We start from the raw sequence: 19,964 nt of genomic DNA on the forward strand, positions 1-19,964 counted from the left end.
CTGGTTTAGCTGGTTTAATGCTGGTTTAGCTGGTTTAATGCTGGTTTAGCTGGTTTAATGCTGGTTTAGCTGGTTTAATGCTGGTTTAATGCTGGTTTAGCTGGTTTAATGCTGGTTTACTGCTGGTTTAATGCTGGTTTAATGCTGGTTTAATGCTGGTTTAGCTGGTTTAATGCTGGTTTAATGCTGGTTTAATGCTGGTTTAATGCTGGTTTAGCTGGTTTAATGCTGGTTTAATGCTGGTTTAATGCTGGTTTAGCTGGTTTAATGCTGGTTTAATGCTGGTTTAATGCTGGTTTAATGCTGGTTTAATGCTGGTTTAATGCTGGTTTAATGCTGGTTTAGCTGGTTTACTGCTGGTTTAATGCTGGTTTAATGCTGGTTTAATGCTGGTTTAATGCTGGTTTAATGCTGGTTTAATGCTGGTTTAGCTGGTTTACTGCTGGTTTAATGCTGGTTTAATGCTGGTTTAATGCTGGTTTAATGCTGGTTTAATGCTGGTTTAATGCTGGTTTAATGCTGGTTTAATGCTGGTTTAATGCTGGTTTAATGCTGGTTTAATGCTGGTTTAGCTGGTTTACTGCTGGTTTAATGCTGGTTTAATGCTGGTTTAGCTGGTTTAATGCTGGTTTAGCTGGTTTAATGCTGGTTTAGCTGGTTTAATGCTGGTTTAGCTGGTTTAATGCAGCCCTACATAAGGTCCGTGTGGGAAGATGCTCCTAAAGCTGAATATAACTATATATAGACATGTTATAACGTATGGACAGGCTTATTCATTCACATGTCATGAATTCACTGTGACAACGTCATATTTGTATATTGTTTATTATACTATATTATGTAATAGATCATATGGGTTGGAAAGTGTTTTTTACTCCTACATAAATAAACTATTCCCAGTGAAAGACAAAGGTCGTAGCTTTAAAAAATATATATTTATTCATTTAACCTTTATTTAACCTTCATTTAACTAAGTCAGTTAATTAAGAACAAATTCTTATTTACAATGGCGGCCTACCAAAAGGCCTCCTGCGGGGATGGGGGCTGGGATTAAAAATAAAAATAAATTTAATGAAAATATAGGACAAAACACACATCATGACAAGATTTCTACGAGGATCATTTTTCACTAAGTAGTTTGGGAAAAGGAAGGATGTAGTGAACTACTTTTTCAAAGTAACTTTAGTTAAGTAAATAATATTTTTTAGCTATAGGGTAGCTATAGTGTAGCTTATCTTCTTCCAAGTATGAAGTACTGTAATTGGTAGCTTGGTCAGAGTAGCTTCCCCAAAACTGAGTAACACCCTGAAAAGGGACAATTCCAAGGACATTCCTGCTGGTGAAACCAAAAATCTGTTCATGTTTTTTGATACTTAACACTTAAAAGAGCATGATAAGACATTCCTGGTCACTGTTACCTATAGCTTCTGACAGGGCTGCGAGTTTCTGGGTAGATTACAATGGGACTGATAGGGGCCACATTCCTTGATAGGATCACAGAGGGGCATCGTGGGGGGGGGGGTTAGGGGTCATGTTTACCTGGATCGGGGGTGGGACCCAGAACAGTGTTGTGAAGAGGGAGGGTGTGTGTGGGGGTGGAGGGGGTACATGGAGCTGTATATATAGCAGCCCTACTGAACCATCTCTCCTCACCTCACCTCACCAGCCCGTTCAGCGTGTGTGAGACAGCCAGCGGCCCATCGGTCCTCCATCATGATGAAGCAGTGTGCCTTGTTGTTGCTGGCGTGTGTGTATGTTCATGCCGCCCCCCTGGAAGCCGGCATGAAGCCCGGGTCGTGCCAGGACGCCGTGGCCCTGGGAGCAGCAGGACAGGCCCTCGACAAGATCAACAAGGACCGCACAGAGGGCTACGTGTTCGGTCTCCACCGCCTCAGTAACGTCAACCAGATGGAGCATGTGAGTTCTGTTGCTTCTATTTTTTCCACTGTAACTCTACAATGCGTGGTACTACGCTAAGTTAAAAAGAGGGGGACATGATTTAGCTACCGTCCTAAAGAAGAGTCCTGTAACATACTCTGTTTGTAAATTCAATGTGTTTCAATACATTGTCCGGTTATCAGATTTTCACGCAGTGTTTAAATGGAGATAACAGAAATTGAGGTCTAAAAAGTATCATAAAATACAATGTCGTCTGAGATATTCTCTGTTTTATAGGTAGTGAAAACCGTTAAGACAGATGAGACAGATTCATACATTGTCAGCAAGGCCTTTTCTAAGAGCAGGGGGATTTGACTAGAATTTGAAGTTATAGATAGATGGTGACTTCAAAGACGATTGTAGATGTAAAAAAAAAAAAGGAAATACAGAAGTATTCTTTCAATCCCCTTGTCTTTGTTTTTCAGTACCAGCCACATGGGAATGAATGTTGACTCCAGTGTGCTGATTGGTCTGTATTTCTATCTCTGTTTCAGGGGGAAACAGGGGTTGTGTTCTACCTGACCATGGATGTGCTGGAGACTGACTGCCATGTGGTCAGCAAGAAAAACGCAAAGGACTGTGAGGTCCCCAAGGCTGAAAACACACCGGTAAGAACCCGACACACATATACAAAACACACACCCACACACACCAAACACACACACATATACAAAACACACACACACACACCAAACACACACACACACACACCAAACACACACACACACACACACACACACACACACACACACACACACACACACACACACACACACACACACACCAAACACACACACACACACACACACAGACAAACATAATGTCTGTAGGATTACTGTATGTCTGAATATTGACTTTAGCCAGGGCCTTGGATCAAAATCGTCCCTCGTTGTTTAATCAGTTTTTTTGTTGTCTTGTACGTATTTACTCACAGGTCTACGGTCAATGCAAGGCTGTTATCTACATGAACAGAGTCCATAGAGTGGTTCGTCTGTACAACTACAACTGTGTGGTCAGACCAGGTAACAGTCCACGGCTTGGTCCTCTCCAAAACATTCATTACAGCGCTTCCCACTAAACAACATCCATCCACCGTGTAGTAGTTGGGTGATGTCACGGCGTTTGTCATGTGGTTCTGATGACTCTGTGGGAGCGTGGTGCCCGATACATCAGTGTTTTACATGTACTGAATACATGTTAAATATAAATGCCTGCGTTTCAAAGCATCTGCTAATTTATTTTGTATTTTTTACCTTTATTTAACTAGGCAAGTCAGTTAAGAACAAATTCTTATTTACAATGACGGCCTAGGAACAGTGGGTTAACTGCCTGTTCAGGGGCAGAACGACAGATTTGTACCTTGTCAGCTCGGGGGTTTGAACCATGCTCCATGTTTGACCAATGAAAGTGCCTTTTTATAAACAGTGTACCTATTTGTATGTCCTGTCCCAGCGGCTGCGGCGAAAGTGGCTAAGCAGTGCCCGGACTGTCCCTCTGCCATGCCCAAGGACCACCCGGAGATCCTGAAGACGGCCACCCTGTCCATGGAGAAGTTCAACAAGGACAGCGGCTTGGCCAATCACTTCGCCATCCTCAACATCACCCGTGCACGGACATCGGTCAGAACACAACACTACACAACACATTCCACTATAGCATAATACAAAACCAACACCACAACATAACATAACAATTCAACAAAACAATGAATCTACCTCACAGCAGCAAATGAACTGGTTTCATATTGCGGTGTAATTATCTTGTTGTCGTTACTCACTGACCTCTGTTGCTTGGTATTCCAGATGGGCATGGCAACCTTCTACTTTGCAGAGTTCACCATCCAGGAGACGACTTGTGCCAACACCACCGACCCTTCCACAGCCTCCATGTGTCCTCTGATGGCCTGCGAGTTTGCAGTAAGTGAATGACAGGACCATTGATATTTTTGTCAAACAGCATAAACTATGTAGTAGCAGCATTATTACATCTGAATTATAGCCTAGATAGTGTTTAACGTTGTAAAAACTGTAATAACGGTGTAATAACTATGTAATAACTATGTAATAACTATGTAATAACTATGTAAGAACCAGCATTTTAATTTATCCCTGTCTCTTCTCTACAGCACAAAGGACACTGCAAGGGCTCCCACTCTCACGACATGGGAGGCCAGGAGTTTGTCACGGTCAACTGTGAGGTCTTTGAGAATGAGGTCAGGCACTCTCCACTCTCCACTCTCCTCTCTCCACTCTCCACTCTCCTCTCTCCACTCTCCTCTCTCCTCTCTCCTCTCTCCTCTCTCCTCTCTCCACTCTCCTCTCTCCACTCTCCTCTCTCCACTCTCCTCTCTCCTCTCTCCACTCTCCACTCTCCACTCTCCTCTCTCCACTCTCCACTCTCCATTTGAAACAAGGGTTGAAACGTAATTTCAGGTGCATAGAGGAAAACTCTAGTAGCTGACATTCTTGTATGCACCACAGTGTTCTTGTATGCTCCACAGTGTTCTTGTATGCTCCACAGTGTCCTTGTATGCACCACAGTGTTCTTGTATGCTCCACAGTGTTCTTGTATGCACCACAGTGTTCTTGTATGCTCCACAGTGTTCTTGTATGCTCCACAGTGTTCTTGTATGCTCCACAGTGTTCTTGTATGCTCCACAGTGTTCTTGTATGCTCCACAGTGTTCTTGTATGCTCCACAGTGTTCTTGTATGCTCCACAGTGTTCTTGTATGCTCCACAGTGTTCTTGTATGCTCCACAGTGTTCTTGTATGCTCCACAGTGTTCTTGTATGCTCCACAGTGTTCTTGTATGCTCCACAGTGTTCTTGTATGCTCCACAGTGTTCTTGTATGCTCCACAGTGTTCTTGTATGCTCCACAGTGTGTTTAATGGTTCAAACCACCATTTCAGTCATTAGGTCTTCATCTGGGTTTATGTCTTTCGGTGTTAAATTACTAATGAGGTTACTGATCATGTGTATTGATTGATTGATGATGCTGTGAATGATCCCCTGGTTGGTTGTTGTCCTGCAGAACTCAAAGAAGGAGAAGGCAGCTCACCTGTTGGGAGGAGAGACAGACCACAGCCACACCCTTCAGTCTGGAAAACACGGCAAAGACCACACCCATAATGCCTCCGGCGCTCACGACCACGCTCACGACCACGCTCACGACCACACCAAAGACCACAAACACGACGGCGCCCACGCCCATGATCATAAAGATGGTGCCCATGGTCACTCTCATGGTGATGGAGCTGCTGGCGGTCACGACCACTCTCATGACCACGGTCACGGTCACGACCACGCTCACGCCCACCACGCCAAGGCCCATAACCACAGCACTGACACCGGACCGCACCAGCATCACAACTACAAGCACGACGGCGAGGGCCACACTCACGAGCATGACCATGAGCTATCCTTGGATCACGACCACAAGCACGCTCACCTGCACGAGCACGAGCACCACCACCATCACCACGAGCACCCACACGGGACCGAGTCCCGCCACCCTCCCCAGGGAACCGTGACCGTCCTCCCCGCCCTGGGCCTGCCCATGACCCTGCCCTCCTTCCCTGAACAGCCTGTGGGTGAGAAGGGCGCCACTCTGCCCATGGTCCAAGACCCAAAGATCCCTGGGATGAGCCAGCCCACCATCCTGCCCTTCCCCACCACTGTGTCTGCTCAGTGCCCTGCTGAGGTCAAGGATGAGGACAACTTTGTGAAGGAGCTCTTTGCTGAGGACCCCCTCTTCAAAGCAGCTGCGTAACCAGTCCCTTGTCTCCATGGAGCTGAAACACAGAACTGATTATTCTCAATACCTACTAATGACCCACTGACACTGGCAAGAAGAACAAACAAGAGCACAAAGCTAGTTATGATGTTGTTCTTTGGAATTCACAGGGACAGGTTTCTGCATGTCAGATATTTAGCTACCTCTAAACCATTTTCACATTCACCTGTCTGCCTCTCTGTCTTTCTGCCTCTTTCTCTCTCTCTCTCTCTGTCTGTCTGTCTGTCTGTCTGCCTCTCTCTCTTTCTCTGTCTGTCTGCCTCTCTCTCTTTCTCGGTCTGTCTGCCTCTCTTTGCCTCTCTCTCTCTCTCTCTGTCTGTCTGTAAGCATTATGTTTGAGACCTGACTGTGTTCCTCAGAAAGAAAGGGATTGACAGCATTGTTTTGTATGTTTCTAATACTCTATCTTTGCCCTGACGGAAGATAGTTTTTGAGGTGGGTGTTGTTCTTAGCCTCAAACAAATAAAACAAACAAATAAAATAAACATCACTAATGCATCAATAGACTCCTATTTTTCTTCAAAGAATACAAGATTAAAAGAAAACAAGCTTTATACCTAACAATACGAATCCACATCCAGACGCAACAGTATTGAGGATAAATTTTTCTATAAACCTGACCTCTACATGAAACCCCGCATTCATAAAAACATAGTGACAGTAACATAGTGACAGTAACATAGTGACAGTAACATAGTGACAGTAACATAGTGACAGTAGCATAGTGACAGTAACATAGTGACAGTAACATAGTGAGAGTAACCAGTAACATAGTGACAGTAACATAGTGACAGTAGCATAGTGACAGTAACATAGTGACAGTAGCATAGTGACAGTAGCATAGTAACAGTAACATAGTGACAGTAACATAGTGACAGTAACATAGTGACAGTAACATAGTGACAGTAACCAGTAACATAGTGACAGTAACATAGTGACAGTAACATAGTGACAGTAACATAGTGAGAGTAACATAGTGACAGTAACATAGTGACAGTAGCATAGTGACAGTAACATAGTGACAGTAACATAGTGACAGTAGCATAGTAACAGTAACATAGTGACAGTAACATAGTGACAGTAACATAGTGACAGTAACATAGTGACAATAACCAGTAACATAGTGACAGTAACATAGTGACAGTAACATAGTGACAGTAACATAGTGAGAGTAACATAGTGACAGTAACATAGTGACAGTAGCACAGTGACAGTAACATAGTGACAGTAACATAGTGACAGTAGCATAGTGACAGTAACATAGTGACAGTAACATAGTGACAGTAACATAGTGACAGTAGCATAGTGACAGTAACATAGTGACAGTAACATAGTGACAGTAACATAGTGTCAGTAACCAGTAACATAGTGACAGTAACATAGTGACAGTAACATAGTGACAGTAGCATAGTGACAGTAACATAGTGACAGTAACATAGTGACAGTAACATAGTGACAGTAGCATAGTGACAGTAACATAGTGACAGTAACATAGTGACAGTAACATAGTGACAGTAGCATAGTGACAGTAACATAGTGACAGTAACATAGTGACAGTAACATAGTGTCAGTAACCAGTAACATAGTGACAGTAACATAGTGACAGTAACATAGTGTCAGTAACCAGTAACATAGGGACAGTAACATAGTGACAGTAACATGGTGTCAGTAACCAGTAACATAGTGACAGTAACATAGTGACAGTAACATAGTGACAGTAACATAGTGTCAGTAACCAGTAACATAGTGACAGTAACATAGTGACAGTAACATAGTGACAGTAACATAGTGACAGTAACATAGTGTCAGTAACCAGTAACATAGTGACAGTAACATAGTGACAGTAACATAGTGACAGTAGCATAGTGACAGTAACATAGTGACAGTAACATAGCAGTTACATAGTGTCAGTAACCAGTAACATAGTGACAGTAACATAGTGACAGTAACATAGTGACAGTAACATAGTGACAGTAACATAGTGACAGTAACCAGTAACATAGTGACAGTAACATAGTGACAGTAACATAGTGACAGTAACATAGTGAGAGTAACATAGTGACAGTAACATAGTGACAGTAGCATAGTGACAGTAACATAGTGACAGTAACATAGTGACAGTAGCATAGTAACAGTAACATAGTGACAGTAACATAGTGACAGTAACATAGTGACAGTAACATAGTGACAGTAACCAGTAACATAGTGACAGTAACATAGTGACAGTAACATAGTGAGAGTAACATAGTGACAGTAACATAGTGACAGTAGCACAGTGACAGTAACATAGTGACAGTAACATAGTGACAGTAGCATAGTGACAGTAACATAGTGACAGTAACATAGTGACAGTAACATAGTGACAGTAGCATAGTGACAGTAACATAGTGACAGTAACATAGTGACAGTAACATAGTGTCAGTAACCAGTAACATAGTGACAGTAACATAGTGACAGTAACATAGTGACAGTAGCATAGTGACAGTAACATAGTGACAGTAACATAGTGACAGTAACATAGTGACAGTAGCATAGTGACAGTAACATAGTGACAGTAACATAGTGACAGTAACATAGTGACAGTAGCATAGTGACAGTAACATAGTGACAGTAACATAGTGACAGTAACATAGTGTCAGTAACCAGTAACATAGGGACAGTAACATAGTGACAGTAACATGGTGTCAGTAACCAGTAACATAGTGACAGTAACATAGTGACAGTAACATAGTGACAGTAACATAGTGTCAGTAACCAGTAACATAGTGACAGTAACATAGTGACAGTAACATAGTGACAGTAACATAGTGACAGTAACATAGTGACAGTAACATAGTGTCAGTAACCAGTAACATAGTGACAGTAACATAGTGACAGTAACATAGTGACAGTAGCATAGTGACAGTAACATAGTGACAGTAACATAGCAGTAACATAGTGTCAGTAACCAGTAACATAGTGACAGTAACATAGTGACAGTAACATAGTGACAGTGCCCGGGGGGAAAAGGATACTGAAGTAACATATAATGGTGCTACAGTAATCAGAGCCCATGTACGTAAATAGTTCTGACTATGTTGGCAGCAGAGCATCGCCTATCTCATTCAACAAGATGTACAGTAGGCTATGCAATACCTACATAAGGATAGTAATGCTTGTATTGCCTAGAACAAGGCAAAACGCATACCCCTGGCTAAAGTACCTAGAAGTGGGTTGGGGTGGTATAAGTGGGTGCAGGTTAAACTTGTCTTTTTAAAGGTTGTGAAACTCTGACCTGAAGATACACATTACTGTTCTCCCAATGGCAGGAAAACATTGCGTCAGATGTGACTGTGAAAAGAAAACAGTAATCTGGTCCAAGCCACTGCATGTGTATCTGTATAGATAAGACCTGTTATCTTCACCATGGCACGTCAGAGAAGAGCAACAGGAGGATCGGAGACACATCTAGAGCCATCACCATAACAACCACCCTGATTACATCACAGCTGTACCAATACACCCAAAAGGGGTGATATGTCTGTGAGTGACAGCCGACGATGGTGGAGGTACAAAGGCCCATTCAGGGTTTGAGACAGTGATGTTGAGGTGGGTTTGAGACAGTGTTGTTGAGGTGGGTTTGAGACAGTGTTGTTGAGGTAGGTTTGAGACAGTGTTGTTGAGGTGGGTTTGAGACAGTGTTGTTGAGGTGGGTTTGAGACAGTGTTGTTGAGGTGGGTTTGAGACAGTGTTGTTGAGGTGGGTTTGAGACAGTGTTGTTGAGGTGGGTTTGAGACAGTGTTGTTGAGGTAGGTTTGAGACAGTGTTGTTGAGGTGGGTTTGAGACAGTGTTGTTGAGGTGGGTTTGAGACAGTGTTGTTGAGGTAGGTTTGAGACAGTGTTGTTCAGGTGGGTTTGAGACAGTGTTGTTCAGGTGGGTTTGAGACAGTGATGTTGAGGTAGGTTTGAGACAGTGTTGTTGAGGTGGGTTTGAGACAGCGTTGTTGAGGTGGGTTTGAGACAGTGTTGTTGAGGTGGGTTTGAGACAGTGTTGTTGAGGTGGGTTTGAGACAGTGTTGTTGAGGTGGGTTTGAGACAGTGTTGTTCAGGTGGGTTTGAGACAGTGTTGTTCAGGTGGGTTTGAGACAGTGATGTTGAGGTAGGTTTGAGACAGTGTTGTTGAGGTGGGTTTGAGACAGCGTTGTTGAGGTGGGTTTGAGACAGTGTTGTTGAGGTGGGTTTGAGACAGTGTTGTTGAGGTGGGTTTGAGACAGCGTTGTTGAGGTGGGTTTGAGACAGCGTTGTTGAGGTAGGTTTGAGACAGTGTTGTTGAGGTGGGGTTGAGACAGTGTTGTTGAGGTGGGTTTGAGACAGTGTTGTTGAGGTGGGTTTGAGACAGTGTTGTTGAGGTGGGTTTGAGACAGTGTTGTTGAGGTGGGTTTGAGACAGTGTTGTTGAGGTGGGTTTGAGACAGTGTTGTTGAGGTAGGTTTGAGACAGTGTTGTTGAGGTGGGTTTGAGACAGTGTTGTTGAGGTGGGTTTGAGACAGTGTTGTTGAGGTAGGTTTGAGACAGTGTTGTTCAGGTGGGTTTGAGACAGTGTTGTTCAGGTGGGTTTGAGACAGTGATGTTGAGGTAGGTTTGAGACAGTGTTGTTGAGGTGGGTTTGAGACAGTATTGTTGAGGTGGGTTTGAGACAGTGTTGTTGAGGTGGGTTTGAGACAGTGTTGTTGAGGTGGGTTTGAGACAGTGTTGTTGAGGTGGGTTTGAGACAGTGATGTTGAGGTGGGTTTGAGACAGTGTTGTTGAGGTGGGTTTGAGACAGCGTTGTTGAGGTGGGGTTGAGACAGTGTTGTTGAGGTGGGTTTGAGACAGTGTTGTTGAGGTGGGTTTGAGACAGTGTTGTTGAGGTGGGTTTGAGACAGTGTTGTTGAGGTGGGTTTGAGACAATGTTGTTGAGGTGGGTTTGAGGCAGTGTTGTTGAGGTGGGTTTGAGACAGCGTTGTTGAGGTGGGTTTGAGACAGCGTTGTTGAGGTGGGTTTGAGACAGTGATGTTGAGGTGGGTTTGAGACAGTGTTGTTGAGGTGGGTTTGAGACAGCGTTGTTGAGGTGGGTTTGAGACAGTGTTGTTGAGGTGGGTTTGAGACAGTGATGTTGAGGTGGGTTTGAGACAGTGTTGTTGAGGTGGGTTTGAGACAGTGTTGTTGAGGTGGGTTTGAGACAGTGATGTTGTGGTGGGTTTGAGACAGTGATGTTGAGGTGGGTTTGAGACAGTGTTGTTGAGGTTGGTTTGAGACAGTGATGTTGTGGTGGGTTTGAGACAGTGTTGTTGAGGTGGGTTTGAGACAGCGTTGTTGAGGTGGGGTTGAGACAGTGTTGTTGAGGTGGGTTTGAGACAGTGTTGTTGAGGTGGGTTTGAGACAGTGTTGTTGAGGTGGGTTTGAGACAGTGTTGTTGAGGTGGGTTTGAGACAATGTTGTTGAGGTGGGTTTGAGGCAGTGTTGTTGAGGTGGGTTTGAGACAGCGTTGTTGAGGTGGGTTTGAGACAGCGTTGTTGAGGTGGGTTTGAGACAGTGATGTTGAGGTGGGTTTGAGACAGTGTTGTTGAGGTGGGTTTGAGACAGCGTTGTTGAGGTGGGTTTGAGACAGTGTTGTTGAGGTGGGTTTGAGACAGTGATGTTGAGGTGGGTTTGAGACAGTGTTGTTGAGGTGGGTTTGAGACAGTGTTGTTGAGGTGGGTTTGAGACAGTGATGTTGTGGTGGGTTTGAGACAGTGATGTTGAGGTGGGTTTGAGACAGTGTTGTTGAGGTTGGTTTGAGACAGTGATGTTGTGGTGGGTTTGAGACAGTGCTGTTGAGGTGGGTTTGAGACAGTGATGTTGAGGTGGGTTTGAGACAGTGTTGTTGAGGTTGGTTTGAGACAGTGATGTTGTGGTGGGTTTGAGACAGTGCTGTTGAGGTGGGTTTGAGACAGTGTTGTTGAGGTAGGTTTGAGACAGTGATGTTGAGGTGGGTTTGAGACAGCGTTGTTTGGGTGGGTTTGAGACAGTGTTGTTGAGGTGGGTTTGAGACAGCGTTGTTGAGGTGGGTTTGAGACAGCGTTGTTGAGGTGGGTTTGAGACAGCGTTGTTGAGGTGGGTTTTAGACAGTGTTGTTGAGGTGGGTTTGAGACAGTGTTGTCGAGGTGGGTTTGAGACAGTGTTGTTGAGGTGGGTTTGAGACAGCGTTGTTGAGGTGGGTTTGAGACAGTGACGTAGAGGTGGGTTTGAGACAGTGACGTAGAGGTGGGCTATATCATCGACTGTATCCTTATGTAATACATGTATCACTAGCCACTTTAAACTATGCCACTTTGTTTACATACTCATCTCATTTGTACATACTGTACTCGATACCATCTACTGTATCTTGCCTATGCTGCTCTGTACCATCACTCATTCATATATCCTTATGTACATATTCTTTATCCCCTTACACTGTGTACAAGACAGTAGTTTTGGAATTGTTAGTTAGATTACTTGTTATTACTGCATTGTCGGAACTAGAAGCACAAGCATTTCGCTACACTCGCATTAACATCTGCTAACCATGTGTATGTGACAAATAACATTTGATTTGATTTGATTTGATTTGATTTGAGTGGTTTTGTATGAAGATGAGCATAGGAGTGATGAAGATAGTACATGTGATGGACATGCCTAATCCACTTCATAAACCTTTGATATGGACAGGATGCAGCTTCGAAATTTAGACAGCCTTGCTGAAACTGCACCAGAGCAGAGCAATTACACTGTGCTGTTCAGGGAACATCCCTCTGCCATTAAGCCTTTTCTGCATTTAACAGCCAGTAAACAAAAGATAAATCACTGCATGGCATTGTTTGTCAATGACAAGTTCACTACTTAAACAGAAAAAGACTGGCACCCGGGCTACATGTTTCATTAAAAGACTGGCACCCAGGCTATATGTTTCATTAAAAGACTGGCACCCAGGCTATATGTTTCATTAAAAGACTGGCACCCAGGCTATATGTTTCATTAAAAGACTGGCACCCAGGCTACATGTTTCATTAAAAGGACTGGCACCCAGGCTATATGTTTCATTAAAAGACTGGCACCCAGGCTACATGTTTCATTAAAAGGACTGGCACCCAGGCTATATGTTTCATTAAAAGACTGGCAGAGCATGGGACTGTGGCAGAGCATGGGACTGTGGCAGAGCAGGGGACTGTGGCAGAGCATGGGACTGTGGCAGAGCATGGGACTGTGGCAGAGCATGGGACTGTGGCAGAGCATGGGACTGTGGCAGAGCATGGGACTGTAGCAGAGCATGGGACTGTAGCAGAGCATGGGACTGTGGCAGAGCATGGGGCTGTGGCAGAGCATGGGACTGTGGCAGAGCATGGGGACTGTGGCAGAGCAGGGGGACTGTGGCAGAGCAGGGGGACTGTGGCAGAGCATGGGCTGTGGCAGAGCATGGGCTGTGGCAGAGCATGGGGCTGTTGAGTACATAGGTTTCTTTGCTTAAGGTCACAATGGCGGTAGGTAGTATTCCTGCAGATTTCCCAACAGGCAGCTCGAGGCTACTGCCCCCCCCCCCCCCCCCATTGAGTGAGGGCAAATATTTGTCTATTTCCACACCGAGCCCAAACCCCTCACTCAATGTTTAAATGTACGAAAAGTAATTGGTCAACTGCAGATAAAGCTGTATTTGCATGTGCTCTGGGGAAGAGGGCAAAGTTGACTAGCTGAGTCCCAGTAGGGGCCTTGGACTACCTCTCCTCCTACCCCTCTCAGTCTGCGTATAGTACGCCCCCCGGGACGCAGCCCAAGCTTCTTTAGCCTCGTTTCCTCATTAGCATTAGCGACCAGGCTAACACGGGGTGCTGTGTACAGTAAGGATGTGAGTCTGTGTGTGGCTGGTGGCCCTGTGTGTGTGTGTTGGCATGGGGGTAGCCCCTCCTCGGTGACCCCCGTGGTGGGGTGCCAGGGCCCAGAGGTCCAGAGGAAGGCCTGGACCAGATAAATTCTGACCTCACCGAAGGATTCATCCTCAGCCTCAACAGAGTCTATGATGTCAGCCAGTAGACAGGGGTGAGGCTAGTCAACTAGCTACTGTATTGAACTGTACTACTCTTCCCTGTCTAATAAAAGTGTTTTTATAGTTAATGAAACAATGCAAGAGGTTTTATTTTCCTGTCTTTTGAGCACACATTTTACAGAAAAGATAAAAGGTGAGTAAAGGTGCTGTGTACAGTTGTATAATTTCTGTTTTTACAAATCACAACAGCTTGTATGGTTCTCTATTAGTAATTGATACTGCCCTCTAGTGTCCAAGAGAGGTAAGTTCTAAAGTGTTTGCGAAATCCTCTATACCCCCTAAAGTAAATACATGTAAATTGGTCAGTAATGAGAGTATTTGAGCTGTTAAATTGCTATTGCACGCATTGTTGAGCTTTCCACTCCTTTAGTGGAGCAACTGCCTCCCTACCTCCACCTCTCTCCCCAGGAAGGAGCAGGCGTGCTGTTCAACCTGACCATAGACGTGCTGGAGACAAAGTGTCATGTGATCAGCAAAAAGCCGTGGAAGAAATGTGAAGTAAAGGATGTAGCTAACGTACCAGTAAGCAGTCTACCATATATGGATGTATGGGTTTATAGGGAGTGGGGAGTTAGGCTTATAGGGAGTGGGGAGTTAGGCTTATAGGGAGTGGGGAGTTAGGCTTATAGGGAGTGGGGAGTTAGGCTTATAGGGAGTGGGGAGTTAGGCTTATAGGGAGTGGGGAGTTAGGCTTATAGGGAGTGGGGAGTTAGGCTTATAGGGAGTGGGGAGTTAGGCTTATAGGGAGTGGGGAGTTAGGCTTATAGGGAGTGGGAAGTTAGGCTTATAGGGAGTGGGGAGTTAGGCTTATAGGGAGTGGGGAGTTAGGCTTATAGGGAGTGGGGAGTTAGGCTTATAGGGAGTGGGGAGTTAGGCTTATAGGGAGTGGGGAGTTAGGCTTATAGGGAGTGGGGAGTTAGGCTTATAGGGAGTGGGGAGTTAGGCTTATAGGGAGTGGGGAGTTAGGCTTATAGGGAGTGGGGAGTTAGGCTTATAGGGAGTGGGAAGTTAGGCTTATAGGGAGTGGGGATCTGTGAATTAAACAACTCTTACCACTCCACAGGTGTATGGGCATTGTATGGCATCTATCTCTGTTGGGAAGAGTGTGGAACTGCGCAGCTATAAATGTGCCATCCAACAAGGTAGAGTCTGTTTATATAGACTCAGTAGGGCTCACTGGTCAGGTCATGAGGTCAGGAACAATATACAGTAGCTACTGTAACCACAAAAACCTTTCAGTTCAATGACTTACTGGTGCATTGAACCTTTGGTTTCACCAACGTGTAGCGATGACCTGTAGTGAACTGTAACCCCTAACCTTTGACCTTGTGTTCAGTGCCTGTCACGGTCATCGTCAACACGTGCCCAGACTGTCCAACAGTAGTGCAGCTGGATGACCCCATCCTAGCGGAGACGACCAATCTGATCCTCCAGAAATACAATAGAATGAATCGTCTGCCAAACTACTTCACCCTCCTCAACGTAACAGGAGCTAGAATGCAGGTCTGTGAGACCGTCCTGTTGTAGACCTACAGCTGAAGTTTGAAGTGTACATACACCTTAGCCAAATACATTTAAACTCAGTTTTTCACAATTCCTGATAGTCCTGGTAAAAATGCTCTGTCTTAGGTCAGTTAGGATCACCACTTTATTTTAAGAATGTGAAATGTCAGAATAATGGTAGAGAGAAATATTAATTTCAGCTTGTATTTCTTTCATCACATTCCCAATGGTTCAGAAATGTACATACACTCAATTTGAATTTGGTAGCATTGCCTTTAAATGGTTTAACTTGGGTCAAACATTTCGGGTAGCCTTCCACAAGCTTCCCACAATAAGTTGGGTGAATTTTGTCCCATTCCTCCTGACAGAGCTGGTGTAACTGAGTCAGGTTTGTAGGCCTCCTTGCACGCACACACTTTTTCAGTTCTGCCCACATATTTTCTATAGGATTGAGGTCAGGGCTTTGTGATGGCCACTCCAATACCTCGACTTTATTATCCTTAGGCCATTTTGCCACAACTTTGGGAGTATGCTTGGGGTCATTGTCCATTTGTAAGACCCATTTGCGACCAAGCTTTAACTTCCTGACTGATGTCTTGAGATATAACCACATCATTTTCCGTCCTCATGATTCCACCTATTTTGTGAAGTCCCTCCTGCATCAAAGCACACCCGACAACATGATGCTGCCACCCCCGAGCTTCACGGTTGGGATGGTGTTCTTCAGCTTGCAAGCCTCCCCCTTTTTCCTCCAAACATAACAATGGTCATTATGGTCATTTCTCAAAAAAGCACGATCTTTGTCCCCATGTGCAGTTGCAAACCGTAGTCTGGCTTTTTTATGGCGGTTTTGGAGCAGTGGCTTCTCCTTGCTGAGCGGCCTTTCAGGTTATGTCGATATAGGACTCGTTTTACTGTGGATATTGATACTTTTGTACCTGTTTCCTCCAGCATCTTCACAAGGTCCTTTGCTGTTGTTCTGGGATTGATTTGCACTTTTCGCACCAAAGTACATTCATCTCTAGGAGACAGAACACATCTCCTTCCTGAGCAGTGTGACGGCTGCATGGTCCCATGGTGTTTGTACTTGCGTACTATTGTTTGTACAGATGAATGTGGTGCCCTCAGGCGTTTGTAAATTGCTCCCAAGGATGAACCAGACTTGTGGAGGTCTACAAAAGGTCTTGGCTGATTTCTTTCCCATGATGTCAAGCAAAGAGGCACTGAGTTTGAAGGTAGGCCTTGAAATACATCCACAGGTACACATCCATTTGACTCAAATGATTGATGTCAATTAGCCTATCAGAAGCTTCTAAAGCCATGACATCATTTTCTGGAATTTTCCAAGCTGTTTAAAGGCACAGTCAAATTTCTGACCCACTGGAATTGTGATACAGTGAGTTGAAAAATTACTTATGTCATGCACAAAGTAGATGTCCTAACCCACTTGTCAAAACTATAGTTTGTTAACAAGAAATTTGTGGAGTGGTTGAAAAACGAGTTTTAATGACTCCAACTTAAGTGTATGTAAACTTCCGACTTCAACTGTATGTCAGATATGAAATGTTTTGCTATTGGAGAGGAGTAGAATGTAATCCACCATCATGAGACGGAGAAACAAAAATCAGAAGAGTCATTTGAAGGGAATAGATGTGTCGTTCACAATTAAAAACTTGATGTTGTATAAAACTACACTGAACAAAAATATAAAACGCAACATGAAACAATTTCAAAGATTTTACTGAGTTACAGTTCATGTAAAGGAAATCAGTCAATTGAAATCAATGCATTAGGCCCTAATTTATGGATTTCACATGACTGGGAATCTGTTGGTCACAGAAACCTTAGAAAAAAGGTAGGGGCTTGGATCAAAACAAGCCAGTATCTGGTGTGACCATCATTTACCTCATGCAGCGTGACACATCTCCTTCGCATGGAGTTGATCAGGCTGTTGATTGTGACCTGTGGAATGTTGTTCCACTCCTCTTCAATGGCTGTGCGAAGTTGCTGGATATTGGCGGGAATTGGAACACACGTCGATCCAGAGCATCCCAAACATGCTCAATGGGTGACATGTATGGTGACTTTGCAGGCCAGGGAAGAACTGGGACATTTAACTTCCAGGATTTGTGTACAGATCCTTGTGACATGGGGCCGTGCATTATCATGCTGAAACATGAGGTGATGGTGACGGATGAATGGCACGACAATGGACCTCGATGGCAATCAAACTGCCATCGATAAAATGCAACTGCGCTCGTTGTCCATAGCTTATGCCTGCCCATACCATAACCCCACCACCACCATAGGGATCTCTTTTCACAATGTTGACATTAGTTAACCGCTCACCCACACGACGCCATACACGTTGTCTGCCATCTGCCCGGTACAGTTGAAACCGGGATTCATCCGGGAAGAGCACACTTCTCCAGCATGCCTGAAGTCGGTTACGACGCCAAACTGCAGTCAGGTCAAGACCCTAGTGAGGACGATGAGCATGCAGATGAGCTTCCCTGAGACGGTTTCTGGCAGTTTGTGCAAAAATTATTTGGTTGTGCAAACCAACAGTTCAGTCAGCTGCCTGGGTGGCTGGTCTCAGACAATCCTACAGGTGAAGAAGCCGGATGTGGAGGTCCTTGGCTGGCGTGGTTACACGTGGTCTGCGGTTGTGAGGCCGGTTGAACATACTGCCAAATTCTCTAAAACGACATTGGAGACGGCTTATGGTAGAGAAATGAGCATTACATTCTCTGGCAACAGTCCTGGTGGACATTCCTGCAGCCAGTATGCCAATTTGAGACATCTGTGGCATTGTGTTGTGTGATAAAATTGCACAGAATAGAGTGGCGTTTTATTGTCCCCAGCACAAGGTGCACCTGTGTAATGATCATGCAGCTTAATCAGCTTCTTGATATGCCACACCTGTCAGGTAGATGGATTATCTTGGCAAAGGATAAATCTGAAAACAAAAACAAATTTGTGTACAAAATTTTAGCTAAATAAGCGTTTTGAGCATATGGAATATTTCTGGGATGTTTTATTTCAGCTCATGAAATATGGGACCAACACTTTATCTGTTGCGTTTATATTTTTCTTCAGTAGATTTCAAGTTCAAAGTATACTGCTTCGTCTTCACAGTGGGTGGTGGGTCCGGCCTATTTTGTAGAGTTCACCATCAGAGAGACGGTCTGTGCTAAGGACACTCCTGACGTCGATTTGACCCAGTGTAAAATGATGGACTGTGAATTTGCAGTGAGTACAGTACCACGCTACATCTACACACTGTCTATCACATGTTTTGAAATAGGGAAAAGGGAACAAAAATCATGATTTGTATGTGGCAAGCTGACAGCTATTCAGCAGAGGAAAGCAGACTACTGTAGAACCACATCAGTCTCAGTGAGATCACTAGCATCATATCGTGTTTCTCTATTTGAGCAATCCAATTCCGTTTTCTGTCGCCTAGCACAAGGCCTTCTGCACAGGCTCTCACACCACTCTGGATGATGGCACGTTTCAGACCAAACTCCCCATCGAGGTGAAGTGTGAAATCTTTGAACCAGAGGTAGGAATCTTCCACAACAGTGCCATCACTGCCATGCCACATAGTAACCTCAGTAACTGAGAGACCAACATAGTAGTCATATAAACCTCAGTAACTGAGAGACCAGCATTGTAGTCATAGTAACCTCAGTAACTGAGAGACCAACATAGTAGTCATAGTAACCTCAGTAACTGAGAGACCAACATAGTAGTCATAGTAACCTCAGTAACTGAGAGACCAGCATAGTAGTCATAGTAACCTCAATAACTGAGCAGAGGAGACCTATGCAATGTAGGCTTTTGTTCCATCCAGATCTGACTAAATTGTGGTCTAAACTCAAGCCCAAGACTATGTCTAGGTCTGGGGGAAAGGGGTTGATCTGGGAGTGGGCATACCATTTCAATTGGATTTTACAAATAAAGTTATCATTATTATGTCCATCTCTCAGGCTGCCAAGGCAGCGGAGGAGGCCCATGTCAGAGGAGACAGTGGGCATCAGAGTGAAGATGAGGACCATAAAACACGCGCACACACACTTGCATCCCTATGAGCACCACCACCACCCCCCCCCCAACTCCAATCAGGCTTCCCCTAGACTGAAGGGCTCATTGGGTATAGTGGTGGTTCTACCTCCCCCTCATGTGCCACCGCCTCCAAGAGCCTCAGCAGCAGCAAGCAACTGTCCAGCCAAGAGGATTGATTTGAGCCAAGAGGAAAACTAACCTGGGACTGGATAGGTTTCCAATTTGATTGATTAACATCTTCCGCTACTGCAATAACAGCTTATTGACACTTTCCTGAGATACAAAGCTACTTTGGTAACAAAGGAAAACTGAAAGAACGATGACTCAAAACACTTCCCCTATTTTACCCTAGCTGGACAATGTTCACCTTTTTGTTGTTGTCGTTGCTGCTATCTCAAGATCACATACGTAAAGAATTCCACAACATTGTACTGTATGATAATAACTATGATAGTTAGTACATTTATCAGAGCAATAAATGTATAGTTTAGCCTACAATGTATACAGAATATTTTCAGTGGTTATAATAATGTATTGTGTGATTGTAGCCAATTGAATTTACCATTAAAAATGTTTTCATCT

General features: G+C 44.3%; 2 protein-coding genes across 3 annotated transcripts; both read left to right on the plus strand.

Moving 5' to 3' along the window:
• Positions 1–1,600: 1,600 nt before the first annotated feature.
• Positions 1,601–6,230, plus strand: LOC139409542 (fetuin B). 2 transcript variants are annotated; one of them, XM_071154845.1, is made up of 7 exons: positions 1,601–1,917; positions 2,433–2,546; positions 2,873–2,960; positions 3,391–3,557; positions 3,741–3,854; positions 4,064–4,150; positions 4,971–6,230. In XM_071154845.1, the coding sequence occupies exons 1-7, from the start codon at positions 1,714–1,716 to the stop codon at positions 5,706–5,708; spliced, it is 1,512 nt and encodes a 503-aa protein (XP_071010946.1). In that variant the 5' UTR covers positions 1,601–1,713; the 3' UTR covers positions 5,709–6,230. The 2 variants fall into 2 exon arrangements, with proteins under 2 accessions (XP_071010946.1, XP_071010947.1); XM_071154846.1 differs by lacking the exon at positions 4,971–6,230 and adding an exon at positions 4,420–4,964 and having other exon boundaries at positions 1,632–1,917; positions 4,064–4,271.
• Positions 6,231–13,611: 7,381 nt separating this feature from the next.
• LOC139409543 (fetuin-B) lies at positions 13,612–19,964 on the plus strand. Its single transcript, XM_071154847.1, is given in 10 exon segments — positions 13,612–13,641; positions 13,644–13,710; positions 13,713–13,804; positions 14,220–14,333; positions 14,875–14,953; positions 15,148–15,314; positions 18,453–18,566; positions 18,781–18,879; positions 19,307–19,375; positions 19,377–19,964. Coding segments are annotated over 10 exon segments (1,035 nt in total). The 3' UTR covers positions 19,581–19,964.

This window comes from Oncorhynchus clarkii, chromosome 5 (genome assembly GCF_045791955.1).
Source record: "Oncorhynchus clarkii lewisi isolate Uvic-CL-2024 chromosome 5, UVic_Ocla_1.0, whole genome shotgun sequence".
NCBI lineage: Eukaryota > Metazoa > Chordata > Actinopteri > Salmoniformes > Salmonidae > Oncorhynchus > Oncorhynchus clarkii.

What these genes read in the sequence shown, in the direction of transcription:
- LOC139409542 (XM_071154845.1), top strand. Translation starts at nt 1,714, where the DNA reads ATGATGAAGCAGTGTGCCTTGTTGTTGCTGGCGTGTGTGTATGTTCAT. An exon ending in ACGTCAACCAGATGGAGCAT is followed by an intron (nt 1,918 to 2,432) that starts GTGAGTTCTGTT and finishes TCTCTGTTTCAG; the next exon opens with GGGGAAACAGGGGTTGTGTT. An exon ending in TGATGGCCTGCGAGTTTGCA is followed by an intron (nt 3,855 to 4,063) that starts GTAAGTGAATGA and finishes TCTTCTCTACAG; the next exon opens with CACAAAGGACACTGCAAGGG.